The 16,910-nt window shown below is 41.9% G+C and overlaps 2 protein-coding genes across 5 annotated transcripts; one reads left to right on the top strand and one right to left on the bottom strand.

Annotated features, from left to right (window-relative positions):
* Positions 1–8,002: 8,002 nt before the first annotated feature.
* On the bottom strand, positions 8,003–10,997 carry LOC115183119 (solute carrier organic anion transporter family member 1C1-like). Of its 4 annotated transcripts, XR_003873962.1 has the most exons (6): positions 10,527–10,997; positions 10,218–10,365; positions 9,196–9,333; positions 8,674–8,919; positions 8,354–8,549; positions 8,003–8,093 (listed from the first exon to the last, which is right to left on the bottom strand). XR_003873962.1 is itself a non-coding variant. In XM_029744463.1 (4 exons), the coding sequence occupies exons 2-4, from the start codon at positions 9,197–9,199 to the stop codon at positions 8,054–8,056; spliced, it is 240 nt and encodes a 79-aa protein (XP_029600323.1). In that variant the 5' UTR covers positions 9,200–9,333; positions 10,218–10,412; the 3' UTR covers positions 8,003–8,053. The 4 variants fall into 4 exon arrangements, 2 of the variants coding, with proteins under 2 accessions (XP_029600323.1, XP_029600324.1); XR_003873961.1 differs by lacking the exon at positions 10,527–10,997 and having other exon boundaries at positions 10,218–10,414; XM_029744463.1 differs by lacking the exons at positions 8,674–8,919; positions 10,527–10,997 and having other exon boundaries at positions 10,218–10,412.
* A 2,122-nt stretch (positions 10,998–13,119) lies between these two features.
* Positions 13,120–15,297, top strand: LOC115183123 (uncharacterized). Its single transcript, XM_029744466.1, has 3 exons — positions 13,120–13,566; positions 13,699–13,744; positions 13,876–15,297. Exon 3 carries the CDS (start codon positions 14,629–14,631, stop codon positions 15,295–15,297), a length of 669 nt encoding a protein of 222 aa, XP_029600326.1. The 5' UTR covers positions 13,120–13,566; positions 13,699–13,744; positions 13,876–14,628.
* The last annotated feature ends 1,613 nt before the right edge of the window (positions 15,298–16,910 follow it).

Here is a 16,910-nt window from a genome sequence, read left to right as displayed (position 1 = left end):
CGCTCGCTTTTTCCTTGGGCCGGAGTGTTGTTGCGTCCGGCTGTTTTCCTCTGCCTAATAAAGCGTGCCTGTTCACTCATCTCTGCTCTCCTGCACCTGACTTCCTTCGACCAGTTGCGCACACTCTGACAGAATACCACACCCTGCCTTATGGAGTCAGCAGGAGCAGGTACCCCTGATGTAGGGGTCGAGGAGCGCGTCCGAGAGCACACGGCGATGCTCCACCATCTCGGCGCCGTTATGGACCGCGTCGTTCAGACGATGGACCGCTGGGAGAGACAGGGAGTCCCTCCAGCGCCTCCACCAGCACAACAGGGGTCGCCACTACTCGCCCCTTCTGTACCTGGTCCCAGTGGGATTCGTCTCGCTGTTCCCGGGGAGTATGATGGGACGGCGGCATGCTGCCAGGGTTTCCTGCTGCAGCTGGACCTGTACCGGCTCCTTCGGGACGTGAGAGGGTGTCCGCCCTCGTCTCGTGCCTCTCGGGGAAAGCCCTGGAGTGGGCTAACGCCATGTGGGTAGAAGGAGATGCAGCGCTGGACCACTTCGAGGAGTTCACCCGCCGCTTCCGAGCAGTCTTCGACCACCCGCCCGAGGGTAGAGCGGCGGGTGAACGTCTCTTCCACTTGAGGCAGGGGACGAGGAGCGCCCAGGAGTTCGCCCTGGACTTTCGGACCCTGGCCCCAATACATGTGGGGGAAGAGGTGGCTGTCGAATATATGATTCTGATATGTACAGGTAATCTCATTGTGTGTGTGTGTGGGGGGGGGGGGGGGTGTCCACATTTGTGTGCGTACTCTGAGGTGTGTTTGAATATGAATGAGCAGCAGTGTTGTGATGTGTCCTATCCCGTCCTTGCAGAGTGATCTTCCTTGGCCTCAGCACATGTCTCAGTGGCTCCTCCGTAGGAGGGAGGGGGACACCACCCCGGGACAGACCCCACACTCATCGCTAGAGATCGAACTTCAGACTCCCTCCAAAACCACTGAACCCCTCAACACACGGAAAGAGATTAACATGCACAGCCTTAGAGGGAGCCGGAACAGGATAACTCCCTCCAAACTCACAAAGACACAGAGGAGGAGGAACTATCCAACACCCAGGGAGAGAGAACAAGTGACCTCAGTCGAACACAGCCAGAAAGAGGAGGTGGAAGAGGCATTAGATAGAGGAGGAGGCCATTCCTCCTGTTCATGTGAGCAAGAAAGAGCAGAAGGCTTCTGATCAGCCAAATGGCAGGCAGAGGGAGAGGTCATAGTGATTCACACCCACAGAGAGAAAGACAACCCACACAACCTCTTGGTTGAGATGAACCACACAGAGGTAGAGGCAGAGGGCCTTCAGGGCTAGCTAGTCAGCCTGCCTGCTCTGATCCTCAAGTCAATTGTATTTAAATTCATGTTCATTAAAGATTTGTATTCAAGAATTGAAAAGTCCCATTTACTTAATGATACTTTTTCGCTGTCTTCAACCCTCAAGAACCAGGGTGAGTCTGGGTCTCCCTTTTCCTGGGCAAACACAACTTGCATATCGTCATAGACTAGGCCGAAACGTTAATCTTTTAACCTTGCTTGAATAAAGCAATGCATTTTTTATAGTGAGCAAGAGTTGCGCTTTTTCCTTTTCTATGATCATTCAAGTTTTTGGTTGCACCTCAACTCAACGTTGGTTTCTGTTTATTTTATTTTTACAGGGACAGTGCACATTTATCAACGTTTCAGTTAAGCCAGTTAGCCAGCCGGCTAATTTTCAACCGCAGTCCCTGGGCAGGTTATTAAAAAACAATTACAAATAGACAATCATTGAGCAGTGAGCACACGCAGAGCAACATAGGACAAGCAAGACGTAGCATACAGACAGAGCAACATAGAAGAAAAAGCAACAAGACAAAATCCATTAAAGCAACAGTGTTTCCACACCTCACAAGCTACAGACAACATGGAAAGCGGCAATATACAGCTAGGGATTATGTTCACAAATATGATTGACGCCCACTTTTTTTGCACTATGTTTGAAGGCTGTCAAATTCTTGTCAGGAGGAGAATCACTTAGCCTTTCAACTAATTTTCAAATGATAGGATGCCTATTTAAAAACACTTTTTCAACATTTCAAGATAGCAGTTAGTTCAGTTTGATCTTATTAAAGACAGCTGTATCATTTTTTTATTCATTTTGACATATTGTTTGGGACCACTTTTTTTGCTCTGTTTGAAGGCTGTCAGCTTCTTCTCAGGAGGAGAATCACTTAGCCTTTCAACTAATTTTCAAATGATAGGATGCCTATTTAAAAACACTTTTTCAACATTTCAAGATAGCAGTTAGTTCAGTTTGATCTTATTAAAGACAAATGAATCCACTGTGTCTGCCTTTCCACTGTGAAGACAGGTTCTACTGCCCCCTGCTGTCTGTTGATGGTACTACTACTAGACACAGCGGCAGAATAAATTAAACTAGACATTTGTTTTCATCTCAAAACCAGAGAGCAACCGCTGTCCGGTGAAGTCCACACAAAGCTTATTGCATGTAACCAAACAGTTAGGTGACCTGCAGCACGGTCAAAGCAAAATATATGTTTCAGACATTTTAGGGACGACAAAACGACTATTGCTTTAAAACGACACAGAGAGTTCAGCACCTACAGTTACGATCTGTCTTTAATTTTGCCCTTTTTTAAAACCATAAATTTGGATTAGCACAGCTAACACAGCTAGCACAGCTAACACAGCTAGCACAGCTAGCACAGCTAACGCAGCTAGCACAGCTAACACAGCTAGCACAGCTAACACAGCTAACACAGCTAGCACAGCCAACACAATCAAAGGAAGCCAAATGCTCACTGGCTTCCCTTGTCTTCAACGCTACGGGCAGCAACAATGTTATACTCTTTATGTCCAGACAGCATCAGACAGGACTGAGACAGACTGTTTCACTGTCCAGACAGCATCAGACAGGACTGAGACAGACTGTTTCACTGACCGGACAGCATCAGACAGGACTGAGACAGACTGTTTCACTGACCGGACAGCATCAGACAGGACTGAGACAGACTGTTTCACTGGCCAGACAGCATCAGACAGGACTGAGACTACCCCAAAGACAACGTGTGTGAAGCAAGAGCTTCCTGTGACAACCGGAAGTTGTTAAAAACAGCCTAGAGCTATTGTCATATGGCCACCTGCAGATAGTGAAAATTACGCAACTCAACCATGTGTCATTCAGTCAATTATTAAGGTAGAGACTTCTTAGTCAGGATTCTGTTTATGTCTACCCCAAAGACAATGTGTGTTGAGTAAGAACTTCCTGTGACAACCGGAAGTGGTTAAAAACAGCCTAGAGCTTTTGTCATATTTCAACATGACGGAGAGTAAAGTCAGTCAGGAGTCCCTGACCTTGTCTTTTCATTGGGTACTAATCGGTCAGCAGGTGTCGCTATTTTAAAAGGCAACTTTAAGGGTCATATATTGAGTCATGAAGCAGATAATACAGGGAGATGGATTATACTATTGGTAGATGTCAACCATGTTCAATTCATTGTTGTAAATACTTATGCTTCCAATAACAAGTCAAGTAACTGTATTTTATTTAGAGACATTGAGAGGAAAATAAGTAAAATTATGTCTAAATTCCCATTGGCCAAAGTAATATGGGGTGGAGATTTTAATACATGATAATCTAGATAGATGACCTCCTAAGGATAGCAATTCTGTTTGTGAGATAAGGAATATATGTCTAAGGTTAGGTGTTCTAGATATTTGGAGACATAAGAACCCAGATAAGATTATGTTTACATGGAGTACTAAAGATTTATCTATACAATCCCGTATTGATTTCTGGCTGATATCTGAAGATATGGCTGACAAGGTTGAAACAGTCTCGATTGAACCATCGATTTTAACAGACCACAAAGGGATCTCAATAAAGATAAATATGCATGGTTTGTCAACAAAAAAAGTTAGCAAAGGTTACTGGAAAATGAACAAGACTTTACTAGAGAAGGCAGTAGCTGGAATTAATGATAAATACTGGAATTGTGCCTGTGTTATGAATACGTTTGGAAGTTACTGGGAGCTAATGAAATTTGATTAAGGCTTTTGGCTATTTCAATGGGGAAAGAAATTGCTCGTGCCAAGAGAGAAAGAATATGACATCATAAAGGGAATAATGGATTATACTAAAAAAAGTTAACTAACTAATCAGGAATTACTGGAGCTATCATCATTGCAAATACAGTTAGACTGTATCTACGAGGAAAAGGCCCGGGGAACGTTTATAAGGTCAAGACGAAAATGGATGGAAAAGGGAGAGAAAAATACAAAATATTTCTTTAATTTAGAAAAAAAGGCAGGCGAAAAGACTTCCATATGTAAATGAATGATTAATAATGCTCCCAATGAAAATCCAAAAGAAATCTCTCAGCATGTTGCCCAGTTTTATCAGAATCTGTATACATCAGCCCAGCCAACTTCCAATATGGATCTTTTCTTAGACAATGTAGCAAACATTGCTAAGAAGATAGATAATGATTTCAGGGATTTTTGTGATGATGCGTTATCTGAAATTGAGATAAAAGACTGTATTAAAAGCCTTAAGGACAATAGGTCCCCTGGAAATGATGGTTTATAAGCAAGTTTTATAAAGAATTCAATGATAAATTGATTCCTTTCATTCTTGCTATGTTTCAAGAATCAATAGAAAAAGGGGAGTTACCGGCTTCCTTAAAGCAAGGTGTAATTACTTTGATTCCCAAACCTAATAAGGATACTCTTTATACAGACAACTGGCGACCCATTAGCCTGTTGAATAATGATGGGAAATTATTTGCCCTTGGATTTGCTAAGAGGTTGAAACGAGGCTTGCATCATATAATTGATGAACAATCTGGTTTTATGCATGCTCGACACATTAGTAATAACATCAGGTTGATCTTAGATATGATTGACTATAATGACCTCATCCTTGATGATAGTTTTCTTATGTTTGTTGATTTTTTTAAAGCTTTTGACACTGTAGAACATGAGTTTATGTTCAAAGCAATATGTTTTTTGGGGTTTGGTGACTACTTTTTGAAAGCAGTCCAAACATTATATAGTGGTTGTACTAGCTCTGTAAAATTAGCTCACGGGAGATCCCAAAGATTTGATATTGGCCGTGGCATTAGGCAGGGCTGCCCAATTAGTCCATTTGTATTTTTATTGGTTACTCAAATTATGGCCTTTCATATCAAGAAAGGGAATTTATGGTGTTTTAGCACTTGGCAAGAATTTAACCTATGTCAACTGGCTGATGATACCACCATATTTTTAAGAGACAGGAATGAGGTTTCTAAAGCAGTTTCCTGTATTGAAGACTTTTCCTTAGTTTCAGGTTTGAAAATTATTATCAATAAGTCAGTCTTATTTCCACTCAAGGATTTTGTTTTACAGGAAGTATATTGTATCCCAATATGTTATATCCAAGGATGAAAAACAAAGGAGTGAATTGAACTTTAACCCCATTATTGAGAAAACAAATAAGAAATTGAACCTCTGGTTGATGAGAGATATTTCGTTATACGGTCGGGTTTTATTTTCCAAAGCTGAAGGGTTATCCATATCGGTTTATGTCTCGTTATCACTTGGCTTACCCCCTAAAATTGTAAAGGACTTAGATAAGATTCTTTATCATTTTATTTGGAGTAACAAGCCTCACTATCTACGATAAGATATTCTCACTAATACCCAAGAAAAAGAGGTCTTGAGGTTTTAGATTTCAATACTCCAAATAATACTTTTAAAATAAATGTAAAATAAAAAATGGATTCTGAAGTATGTTAAGAACCAGAACAGTATTTGGAATGTTTTCCCTAAGTATTTATTTGACTCTGTTGGTGGTTTAGAATTTTGCTTCGATGTAATTTTGATATTGATAAAATCCCAGTAAAGTTGGCCAAATTCCATAAGCAGACAATTCTAGATTGGATGTTAGCGTATAAACACAAATACTTTTTATGGAACAAAGATATATGATTTAAAAATAAGTATTTTTTATAACTGGTTTGAGAATACAATTATTTTAGTTGGTCAGTTACTGAATAAGGATGGATATCTACTCTCATATGGGGAATTTCTTGATAAGTTTAAAATTCCAATTACCCCAAAAGAATATGCAATTGTTTTTGATGCGATTCCAAGGGGGGGTTGTCTCTTTTAAATTCCTCTGTGGTTGATGTAACAGATTTACATGAAAATATATTCATTGGCAATATTAACAAAGATAAATGTAGTAATAAACAGATTAGGAATATTGTTTGTGATACTACAATTCTCTCAGCAAGATTCTTTTGGTCAGATATCTATGGTGATATACAATGGGGGAAAGCATGGAAAATTGCTAACAAATATTGTATCAGTAACAAAGTAAAGGAAGTTTCATTTGAAATGTTACATAGAATTTATCCTGTGAAACATGTTTTGGAAAGATTCAAGCTGTCACGACCGTCGTATGAATAATTAGACCAAGGTGCAGTGTGAGTAGAGTTCCACATTTTAATAATAGTGAAACTTCCAAAAACAACAAAGCTATAACGATCGTGAAACACGTAGCGCACATAGGCACTCACACAAAACAATATCCCACATCGCAGGTGGGACAAAAAGGACACACTAAGTATGATCCCCAATGAGAGGTAACGATTATCAGCTGCCTCCAATTGGGAACCATATACACACACCAACATAGAAATATAATACCTAGAAACCCCCCTAGTCACGCGCTGACCTAAAACACCATAGAGAACCCCGAGGGCTCTCTATGGTCAGGGCGTGACACAAGCTGAATATTGAATATAACTGTGATTTCTGTGGAATGGAAAAGGAGACCATTTTGCATTTGTTTTTTACCTGTATTTATAGCAGAATGTTTTGGATTGACATACAGAATTTTGTTACAAAATAAATAGGGCCGGTTGTACTATTTAATGGTTTTGATATAATGATTTATTTCAGAAATTCTGACATAGATAAAGATGTAGCATATTTAATTCAACTGCTAATAATACTAGGTACATTTCATATTCACAAATGCAAATGGCCTAATTCAAAACCTAACTTTTTTCAATTTATAAATTAGTTTAAACAATATGGCATCACTAACTAAAATGAAAAACAAAAAGGCAATTAAAACTTGTAGTCTTAATGAATATGATTTGTTTGTTTAGGATTCCTGGCAATGTAAATAGTTTGTTAGTACGCTTGTTTGCATGTGACTATTGCTCTTTTGTTTGATGATATTTGTTAATAAAGAAAAGTAAAAAAGAGTGCCCTGTATAAGTTGAAATCATATTGAACAACTACCAGAGAGAACCTTCTCTACATAGGAATTGCATACCATATTTTTTCCCCATACATCAAAATAATACTTTATTGTCAATCAGCAATTACTTACTTAGATAAGGCCTCAACAAGGCCCCAGTTAATGGTTGAAAATAACTTATGTCAGTGCCAATGAGTTACACTGAGTGTATAAAATATTAAGATCACCTGCTCTTTCCATGACATATGCTGACCAGGTGAATCCAGGTTAACGCTATAATCCCTTATGGATGTCACTAGTTAAATCCACTTAAATAAGTATAGATAAAGAGGAGGAGAAAGGTTTAAAAAAATATTGTAAGGCTTGAGACAATTGAGACATGGATTGTCATCTAAAGGGTGAATGGGCAAGACAGAATACTTACATGCCTTTCAACGGGGCATGGTTGTATGTGCCAGGGGTACCAGTTTGTGTCAAGAACTGCAATGCTGCTGGGTTTTTTACGCTCAACAGTTTCCCGTGTGTATGAAGAATGGTTCACCACTCAAAAGACAATTTGACACAACTGTGGGAAGCATTGGAGTCAACATGGGCCAGCATCCCTGTGAATGTGTTGTACACTCAGTACATTAATAGTATTGGTACCGTGTTCTTGCCGTAACCTGTAAAGCTGGAGCAGCCTGCGAGGCAGGGGGAGGTGTAGGTGATGCCATTGTCTGAACACACAGGGTCCCACTCCCCAGCCAAGCAGGAGCAGTCTCTGTTACACTCTGACAACAGGCTGCCATCGTACACCAGGGGACCTGGGGGACAGAGAAAATGGCTGGGAATAATGATGTTTAAATAATTGTGTCTGAACTATCATTGACATAGGCACAGTGACAAAACAGCCAGGAATCCTGGCTCAGTAACAACCATACTGTATATTCCCACAAGAGGGAGCCCAGGAAGAGGCCCATGTGTGTTTTGGTCTAACTCTCCCTCATATTCCACTGATCAAAACTTTTGTTTTTATCAACCCACACACCCCCCAGCCAACCAACCAATCAGATGTCATATTTACCCGTTGTAGGACACGGTCAGACCAGCCACCTTAACGTTGTCACACTTAGTGCCAGACTGCAGAAGGAGGAGGAGGTAGGCCATGAAGGAGGTGACGAAAGACAGCTGGGCTCCAGACACAACGCCAAGCTTATACCTCTTCATCAGTAGACCTCCCAGGAATATCCCCACCGCACCCACAGGCAGGTTCACCTCACCTGGAAAAGTTATAGTTTAGTCATGACCCTAACCCTAACCCTAATATCGAACTCACCGGCATTCTTTCAAGCATTGATCAATGACACTCTTAGGGATATGTTGAATGTGTTCGTCTTTGTTTACCTCGACGACATCCTGATCTTCTCCAAAAACCCTTCCGGAACACATTCGGCCCTGTCCCACCTCACTCAAGCAGGTTTTTGCTGGAATCTCGAGGCTGACAGGGCATTCATAGAGCTCAAGGGACGTTTCAACTCCGGACCCATCCTCGTTCATCCTGATCCTACTCGTCCCTTTGTGGTAGAGGTGGACGCCTCGGACACCGGAGCTGGTGCGGTACTTTCACAGCGGAACGAGGAGGACAAGAAACTGCACCCATGCGCGTTTTAATTATTATTTTTTTTACTAAAAATGGCATATAAGTTTGGATACTAGGCTGCAACAACATAGCAGCACATAAAACAATGTTAGGGGTTTGACAGTAGAGTCATGGACAAACGCCAGTCAATCAATTAATAGGAACAACTAGAAAACTGGACAATATAGAGAGCAGACTCTGAACCACAAGAAAAACGGATCATACTGTAGTCTGTATCTAGTTTTTACTACATGAATTCTCAAGCAACTCAATGTTATTGTTGATACCCATCTCAAAGCTGCAGTCTATGAGTCCGATGAGAGAGCTGGACAGGTCAAAGTGTCTCTCTGAGTGATGGCACACTTCATGTAGGTCCCTGACAGAGCTTTGGTGAAGGAGACGAACGACAGGGCCACGATGAACTGCTGACAAACACAAGAGACAGAACATTAGTGTGTGTTTGTCCGTGTGTATGTGCATGCGTGGATGCGTGTGCAGACAGAGTGCATGTGTAGCTGAGGTGGCCTGCAATAGTAAAAAGAACGGACACAAGTTTATGTCTGCAAAGTTCTGGCGCTTTCTTTATTCTGAAGAATGTTTTTTTCCTCTTGTTCAATTGTCTATTTTCTTGTTAGTACTTTGAAAATATTCACATCAAACAAGTGCACACTTTAAATTACACAACATAAATGCACTTTACCTAAAGCACAACTCAAAAATGTTCCACAAATAACCCTGTCTTAGTGTATGGTTTCACATGAAAACCACAATGTATTTCACATTCATACAATAAAAAAACACCTATATATGAAAACATAACTGAATGTTTTTCTATATACCGCTACCTCTATAGAAAACTGACAACAATACATTCAGCTTTAAGATAGTGGCACCTCCAGAAAATCGTCTCTCACACTGTATGCACTAAAAGTCCACCAGACTGAGCGTGCTCGGCCAGTTTACCAGCTAGTGAGCACAATTTTACACAAAAAAAACTATAACATGTAAAACCAACTCAGAAATCCCTAACAAATGGATTCTTTATAAAAAAATCTCCTAGACAAAATCCAGTACAAGTAAGCTACTCAGTAAACATAGTCTCTGTGACTCGTAAATCGTTTTTTACCTCAGCTAGCATCAAGCTAACATATACTCTCACTCAATGTAAATCACGTTCTTCTCTCACTCAGTTCGACACAAAGCCAAAACAAGACCTTTCCTAACGTGATAATACCTTGACAGAGTTGTTAAATAGCATGTTATTACATATTGTGTATATATTTGAACGTTTGGAAGTTCTGTTACATACCTGTAATAGTAAAAAGAACAGACCCAGTTTAGCTCAGTAAAGTTCTGATCCTTATTCAGCAGAATGGTGAGCGCTTGGCCAGAACTTGCTGTTTCTCCTGCTACAACAGTGCAACAGCGCCATCTATTGGCCTGATGGACTGCTAACGCTAAAGTATTTAGAAAATGCAATTTAGATTAATTAAGACAAATACATAAACAAATCGGGAGGGAAATGAATAATAAAAGAGTGTCCGTTTTTAGTGACTTTGTTTTCAACCCATTACACAAGCACAATCGTACATGTGCATTTTAAAGCATTATTAAGAACCTTGAGTGTGGAACTGCAGGGCGTTTGTTGGCCTGCTTGTCAGGGACACACAGTTCCTGTTGGCTGGTCAGCTTCGCTCTGTCCTCTGCTGAATCACCCATCCTATCCAGTCAGATACGCAAAAACCACATCAATTTCACATGTGAACACGGGAAGTGTTCCAAAAACATGTTTTCATGTATTCTTCACATAAAATGTAAGTTGAAATCATGTGGTTTTTCTGTCAGGGCAGGAATATAAGATGCATTTTCATGTTATGTTTGATGTTGCATGATCTTGAAAATGCAATGTTCTTTGAGGTTCTTCCATTTGCTTTTCCATGTATTTCCATGTATTTTCCATTTTACATTCCCTCAGTCCTTTTCACTTTCCTTGGCAAAATCAAATCAAATCAAATGTATTTATTTAGTCCTTCTTACATCAGCTGATATCTCAAAGTGCTGCACAGAAACCCAGCCTAAAACCCCAAACAGCATCGGTAGCCCTGCCCCCTGGTAAACAGCGTATGATCGCTGGATGATTCGTTTTAAGTCTAATACTACAGGTAATGGAGAATGGAGTCGCCAATGACTAGGGTTTTCAATTTGTCAGAGCTAATGCTGGGAGCCTTCGGCGTCTCAGACCCCGTAACGGGAGGAGTAGAGACCTGAGAAAGCTCAGACCCCGTAACGGGAGGAGTAGAGACCAGAGAAGGCTCGGCCTCAGACTCCGACTCGCTGCTTAATGGGGAGAACTGGTTGAAAGTTTCTGTCGGCTTTAATCGCTGCCAAAAGTGATTCTAACGTGTATTGTGAATACTTATGTAAATTAGATATTTCTGTATTTCATTTTCAATACATTTGAGAAAAAACCTTTTCACTTTGTCATTATGGGGTATTGTCTGTAGCTGGGTGAGATGATAAAAAAACTATCATTTAATCCATTTGGAATTCAGGCAGTAAGAAAACAAAATGCGTAATAAGTTAAGGGGTATGAACACTTTCTGAAGGCACTGTATATCTGCAAGAAAGTGATAAATGAGCAACTCTTTGAAAGGGGGTCATATAAACATTGCCTTATTTAAAAAAAAAAATTGCTATCATGCTATAATCGGCATAGTTTCTCAGGCCAAATCTTCATTCTGTAAAATAAAGTAAAATACACGCTACAGGGAATGCAAAAAAAAATGGCTTCTGCAAAGCACATATACATTGTCCAATCAACATCCACACATTGATTTCATTCTTCGGGTCTTCATTCAAACACAAACACTCTTGGAATAACATGCTCTTTCAGTGTCTTGTTGCAGGTTGTGCAATGTTCAAAAGCGTGTGAGAGATTAGCATGAATGTGTGTGTATGTCTGAGGGGTCAAGTTTGGATGGTCGTACATATGCAAATAGACTAGATTGTATATTTCAGGACCATGGACAGCAGCGATATCGGCATAGTGATATCTGTCATCCAGCACCACATGACAGTAAACAGCGGCCATCTCATGTGAAGTTGGCACTGGGGAAATCCCATGTAATGAGAAACGAGGCCTAGGAGGCAAAAAGACTGAAGGAGAAGATTCCCACAGGAACTCTATGCTAAACTGTTCTGCCACATTCATTTCAAATGTTACATCTTTCGAATTGTAAATAATAGGGAATACATCTGCAAAAAATTGAAACTGACTATTCAAACTACACTGTACAGCTTTAGTGTGACTGTGCATCAAAGGTACATCTGTAAACAATTCCGTTCTCAGATGTCTGTTTAATGTGAGAAACAAAATGAAAAACAACTGTTAGACCATTACAATGCGGACTGTCATGCATTTTTAGTATTACCAACAAGACAACGAAGTGATACGTGCCATGGACACTTATAACGGATACTTTCCCAACACCAAAAGTTCCCACGCTGAGCGATATTGTTTACTACACTATTATGCATACAATCCAAGTCATACGTTTATTGTCATTCATACTCTTATTTGTAACCGAATATCTTTGCAAAAGTGTTCATTGTGTCAATTCAGAGCTCGGAAATATTGGAATAATGTGCTTAAGGGGACTGACACTCAAGGCGCACAACAGGATAACACAACTACCACATTTTCAATTGACAATCATTTTTTTAAATGGATGTGGTCAATAGATTTGTATAGGCACATATAAACAATGTATTTAACTTGTAAACCAAGGTTGGATTGGTAGGTCTAAGCAACATGCACCTGGATAATCACGTCATGAATCGGGACGGGCTCCTACGTCCTCATATACACATTATGACATAATAAAGAGCTTAATCTTTCACGAAATAAAGACATAGAAGCATACCCAATTATACAGGTTCTACACATTCCATTTCTCCATGGCAATAGAATGTAAACATTCTATTTTGCGCAAAACATCGCCTGCAACTCAATTCTAAGTGCAGCATATTGGACGACTCCACAGTCATTGATCATTCGCGACTTTAAGTCATTCTTGTTATCTCTAGAGCATCCCGTATATCTATAGTGCTGTATTTCTTCCCCATCTTACCATGGATAGGGTTTGGTGCATTCCGGAGTTCACTTATGGTCCCACAAAGGTAATCTTAGGAGAAATTAATTTGAGCATAGTGTAAATGCCTGTGCATAATGTGCATAACAAAGCATCATTATTTTCATTATCTTCAAAGGAATTCTGTAGAAGCAGCCTTTATTTTCAGACTCTGCAGGCCTGCTGGGAGGAAACATATTACAACAAACAGGTAAGATTCATCCCACAAAAACATAAACAGAAAGAGAGTTGTCTTTCAAGACAGTTTAGAGAAGTTGGTCATAAGAGTTCTTAATATCACTTGCAAATTGTCAGGCATGAGTAGTTGTGAAATGTTGCGAGAGGCCCTTCTGAAAGCACATGATATGGTATTTCGTGGCATGGTCTCACACCTTACCTCATCTTGCAGAAGAAGCTCATGGTCCATTATCTGCTGCTCCAGAGTCAAGGCCAGGTCCCGCCCCATGTCACCACGGAGCACATGAGCAACTGGCTGGTGTCTCAGGGCAAAAAATCCCTTAGGGAGAGGTGAGCACCACGTCAGCACTCACCTTCACTGCCATTCCCTGCCACCAGCAGCACTAAAGGAGGTGTGGGTAAAATAAACAACAGAAAAATCACAAGCCAGGAAAGTTGAATTGCTCTGTGTTTTATTTGAAGGGTGTGGAAGGAAACCCTGGAGGAGGGAAACGACCTCGCTCGGCTGGTAAGAGAATAAGAGTTAGAGACATACTACAAGTTAGTGAGCTCTTTACTAGCCTTTCAACAACGAGTTAGCACAGCAGGATAGATCTGTTGTGAAACTACACTAATGGGACTTCCTGTTTCATACTGCAGGCCTGGGCAGTAAACACTTGCCTAAAAATGATGGACATAGAGCACGAGGCTTTCTGCAAGCTCCGCCGCTCCATGCACTCCACCTCGCCAGCTGACATGTGAGTTCCATGTACTGCCCTGCATATGACTTGATCCATTTATCTACACATCTGGAACTACGCAGAAACAGACTAAGACAGTGTTCTCTGTGAGCACATTGCACATCGTTTAGCTTTGTCTTCTCCTTTTTGTTGATTTCAGCGATCCTAAAGCCCACAGCATCGTGGAGAGAGCTGTGAGGAGCATTCTGGGCGAGCAGTCCAATGAGGCCCGTAGCAACCCAGCCCATCTCAGGTGGTGGTGGAGGTGGTGCCCAGGCTCCTCCTGGCCCTGTGGCTTCAGCCAGAGGAAGGCCATTCAGAGCACCCAATCCTAATAAGCGGGATGGCCGTGGGCATGGTGGCGGCCGTAGTGCAGAAGCTCTCCTACATGTTAAAGGACCCTTCACATCACATCCCTTTCTCCCGGGCTGCTGCTTTTGACTCTGTGCGGTCGATCCTCGGGAGAATCAGTCAGTCCTTCTCCACGGATGACCTGCAGAGCCCTTTTTATATGAGCTCTGTCTGTGCCTTTGTGGCGGACGAGGTGCAGAGCTGCTTCCAGCCCCCTGCAGCCACCCTACCAGTCCCCCCTGTCCTCCTGGTGGCCGTCTCCACCACACGACCAGCTGACATCCAAGCAGGTGAGTAGCAATGATAGAGAGCACTCTGACAGATGCCTGTTCTGATGACATCTTGGTGCCTTGTAGTAGTAGAGCTCATCAGGATTGTTATTGTCACCCATAACACAGACCTGGCATCTTCCCACCTGGAGGTTGTGGACATCACCCCAAAAACAGAGGCAGACCTGGCTTGTTCCCACCTGGAGGTTGTGAATATCACCGTTAACACAGAGGCAGACCCGGGTTCTACCCAACTAGATATTGTGGACATCACCCCCAAAACAGAGGCAGACCCGGCATCTTCCCACCTGGAGGTTCAAGACATCACCCAAAAAACAGAGGCAGACCCGGGTTCGTCCCACCTGGAGGATGTGAACATCAGCCGTAACACAGAGGCAGACCCGGGTTCGTCCCACCTGGAGGATGTGAACATCAGCCGTAACACAGAGGCAGACCCGGGTTCGTCCCACCTGGAGGATGTGAACATCAGCCGTAACACAGAGGCAGACCCGGGTTCTTCCCAACTAGATATTGTGGACATCACCCCCAAAACAGAGGCAGACCCGGCTTGTTGCCACCTGAATATTGTGGACATCCCCACTAATACAGAGGCAGAGCCCATCTCTTCCCTCTTGGAGGTTGTGGACATCACACCTGAAGAAAGGACTCTCACGATGGCCGTCTTCACCACTCTGCCAGCTGACATCCAAGCAGGTGAGTAACACTTAGTGAGCACTCTGACAGGTGCCGTTTGTCATGACATCTTAGTAGAACCTTTCAACTGGCCAGTGTTTAGAAGCTACGGTTTGCATTTGTTTACATTATGTTCCTCCTTTTCCCCTTTTCAGAGGATGTTGATGTGGTCATCCCGGATGTCACCCCACACGTCACCAAGGACGTGTCACTGGATGTTCCATGCAGAGCTAGGAAAGGAGCAGTCAGGCGATTTTTCTGCAGGCTTTGGAGGGCAGTGTGCTGCTGCGCCTGCCAGAAGGAAGAGGAGGAACAATATTAATTATTCATCAGAACTTCAGAAATTATATTGAACCATAGACCATTAAAATTTTTCACATTAGAATTGGACTCAATTCTGCTTTTCTTCTGTTTACTACTTAGTTTCAGAACTTTTCTATAAACTTTCACTTTGCAAGTGTGGAGTAAAATCTAGCATATTTATCCGCAAATATAAAAAAAATCATGCGAAATCCTGGAGAGATTCACCAGAGTATGAAAATGTATACACTCACTACTGTAAGTCGCTCTGGATAAGTGCGTCTGCTAAATGACTAAAATATAAAAGTAAAATGGAGCTAAACCTGTTGTATGTAGAAAATGCATGAAAGTAATCTTTCACTTTGCAAGTGTGGAGTAGGTTGTGTAAATAAGTGGGAAACATCCACATTTTAATGCTTTTAATAATTTACTTAGTACATTTAAAAAAGATTATTTGACAACGAAGGGAAAGGAAAATGGCAGACGGAAGGGAGGGTGGTGTGGCAGGTGCCGCTTCTCATACGAATGCTGTTATTTTATCTAAAACATCAGGTGTACGCCGATCCCAGCAAAGTAACTCATGCAAAGATTTAAAGCGCAATGATGTGTTTTATCTCCAGTACATTGCCATGATTGTCAGTTATGTAGCTGCTCTACTGATAATCTCAGTGCGTCCTTGCTGGGATGACGCAATCAATCTACTGCCGGAGAATATCAACACCAAACACATTGGTTCACCGTTCCACGGGAGCGGACAGTACACAGCATACCATAATGTTCTGAATAATGGCCAAGTCTACCTCGCTCCCTATTCCACTGACCTGCTTAGGCGGAACAAACACAAGTCCAACATTTATCGGAAACTGTTCAACTACCTGTTCACTACCCTCCTGCTCTCCGGGGATGTGCAACTCAATCCTGGGCCTAACATCACCGAGCCAGCGATACTCACTGCAGTGGATGGCCTCGTCCACTGATCGTCGCCGCTGCGGAAGTGGGGGAGTGCTATGGTCTCATGGTTTCTCTCGACTCTTCAAACATACACAAGTCGCCATATGCGATCCCTGACTTTGCTTCTGGTACGCAAGCTGTTTTAATTAGTTCCCCGCATCCAGTGCAAGCGGGAGGGATTGTTAATTGCGCTACCGAACTGCCCCTATTCAAAACGAAACAAAACGGCCTAAACCCAGCCGTCAGAAAACACAGAAAATCTAACTTTTTTCAATGTGTCAATCACACTATATGAGCAGCTAACCAATCGCTGCAGCTGTACATAGTCCATCTGTAAATAGTCCACCCAATCTACCTACCTCATCCCCATATTGTTTTTATTTACTTTGCT

This window comes from Salmo trutta, unplaced genomic scaffold, assembly GCF_901001165.1.
Source record: "Salmo trutta unplaced genomic scaffold, fSalTru1.1, whole genome shotgun sequence".
Lineage (NCBI taxonomy): Eukaryota > Metazoa > Chordata > Actinopteri > Salmoniformes > Salmonidae > Salmo > Salmo trutta.
This window is presented reverse-complemented; position numbering and strand designations above follow the sequence as displayed.

Coding starts and splice junctions, on each gene's coding strand:
- LOC115183119 (XM_029744463.1), bottom strand. Junction 8,094..8,353: donor CTGACCGTGTCCTACAACGG/GTAAATATGACA, acceptor TCTGTCCCCCAG/GTCCCCTGGTGTACGATGGC.
- LOC115183123 (XM_029744466.1), top strand. CDS start 14,629: ATGCCTGTTCTGATGACATCTTGGTGCCTTGTAGTAGTAGAGCTCATC.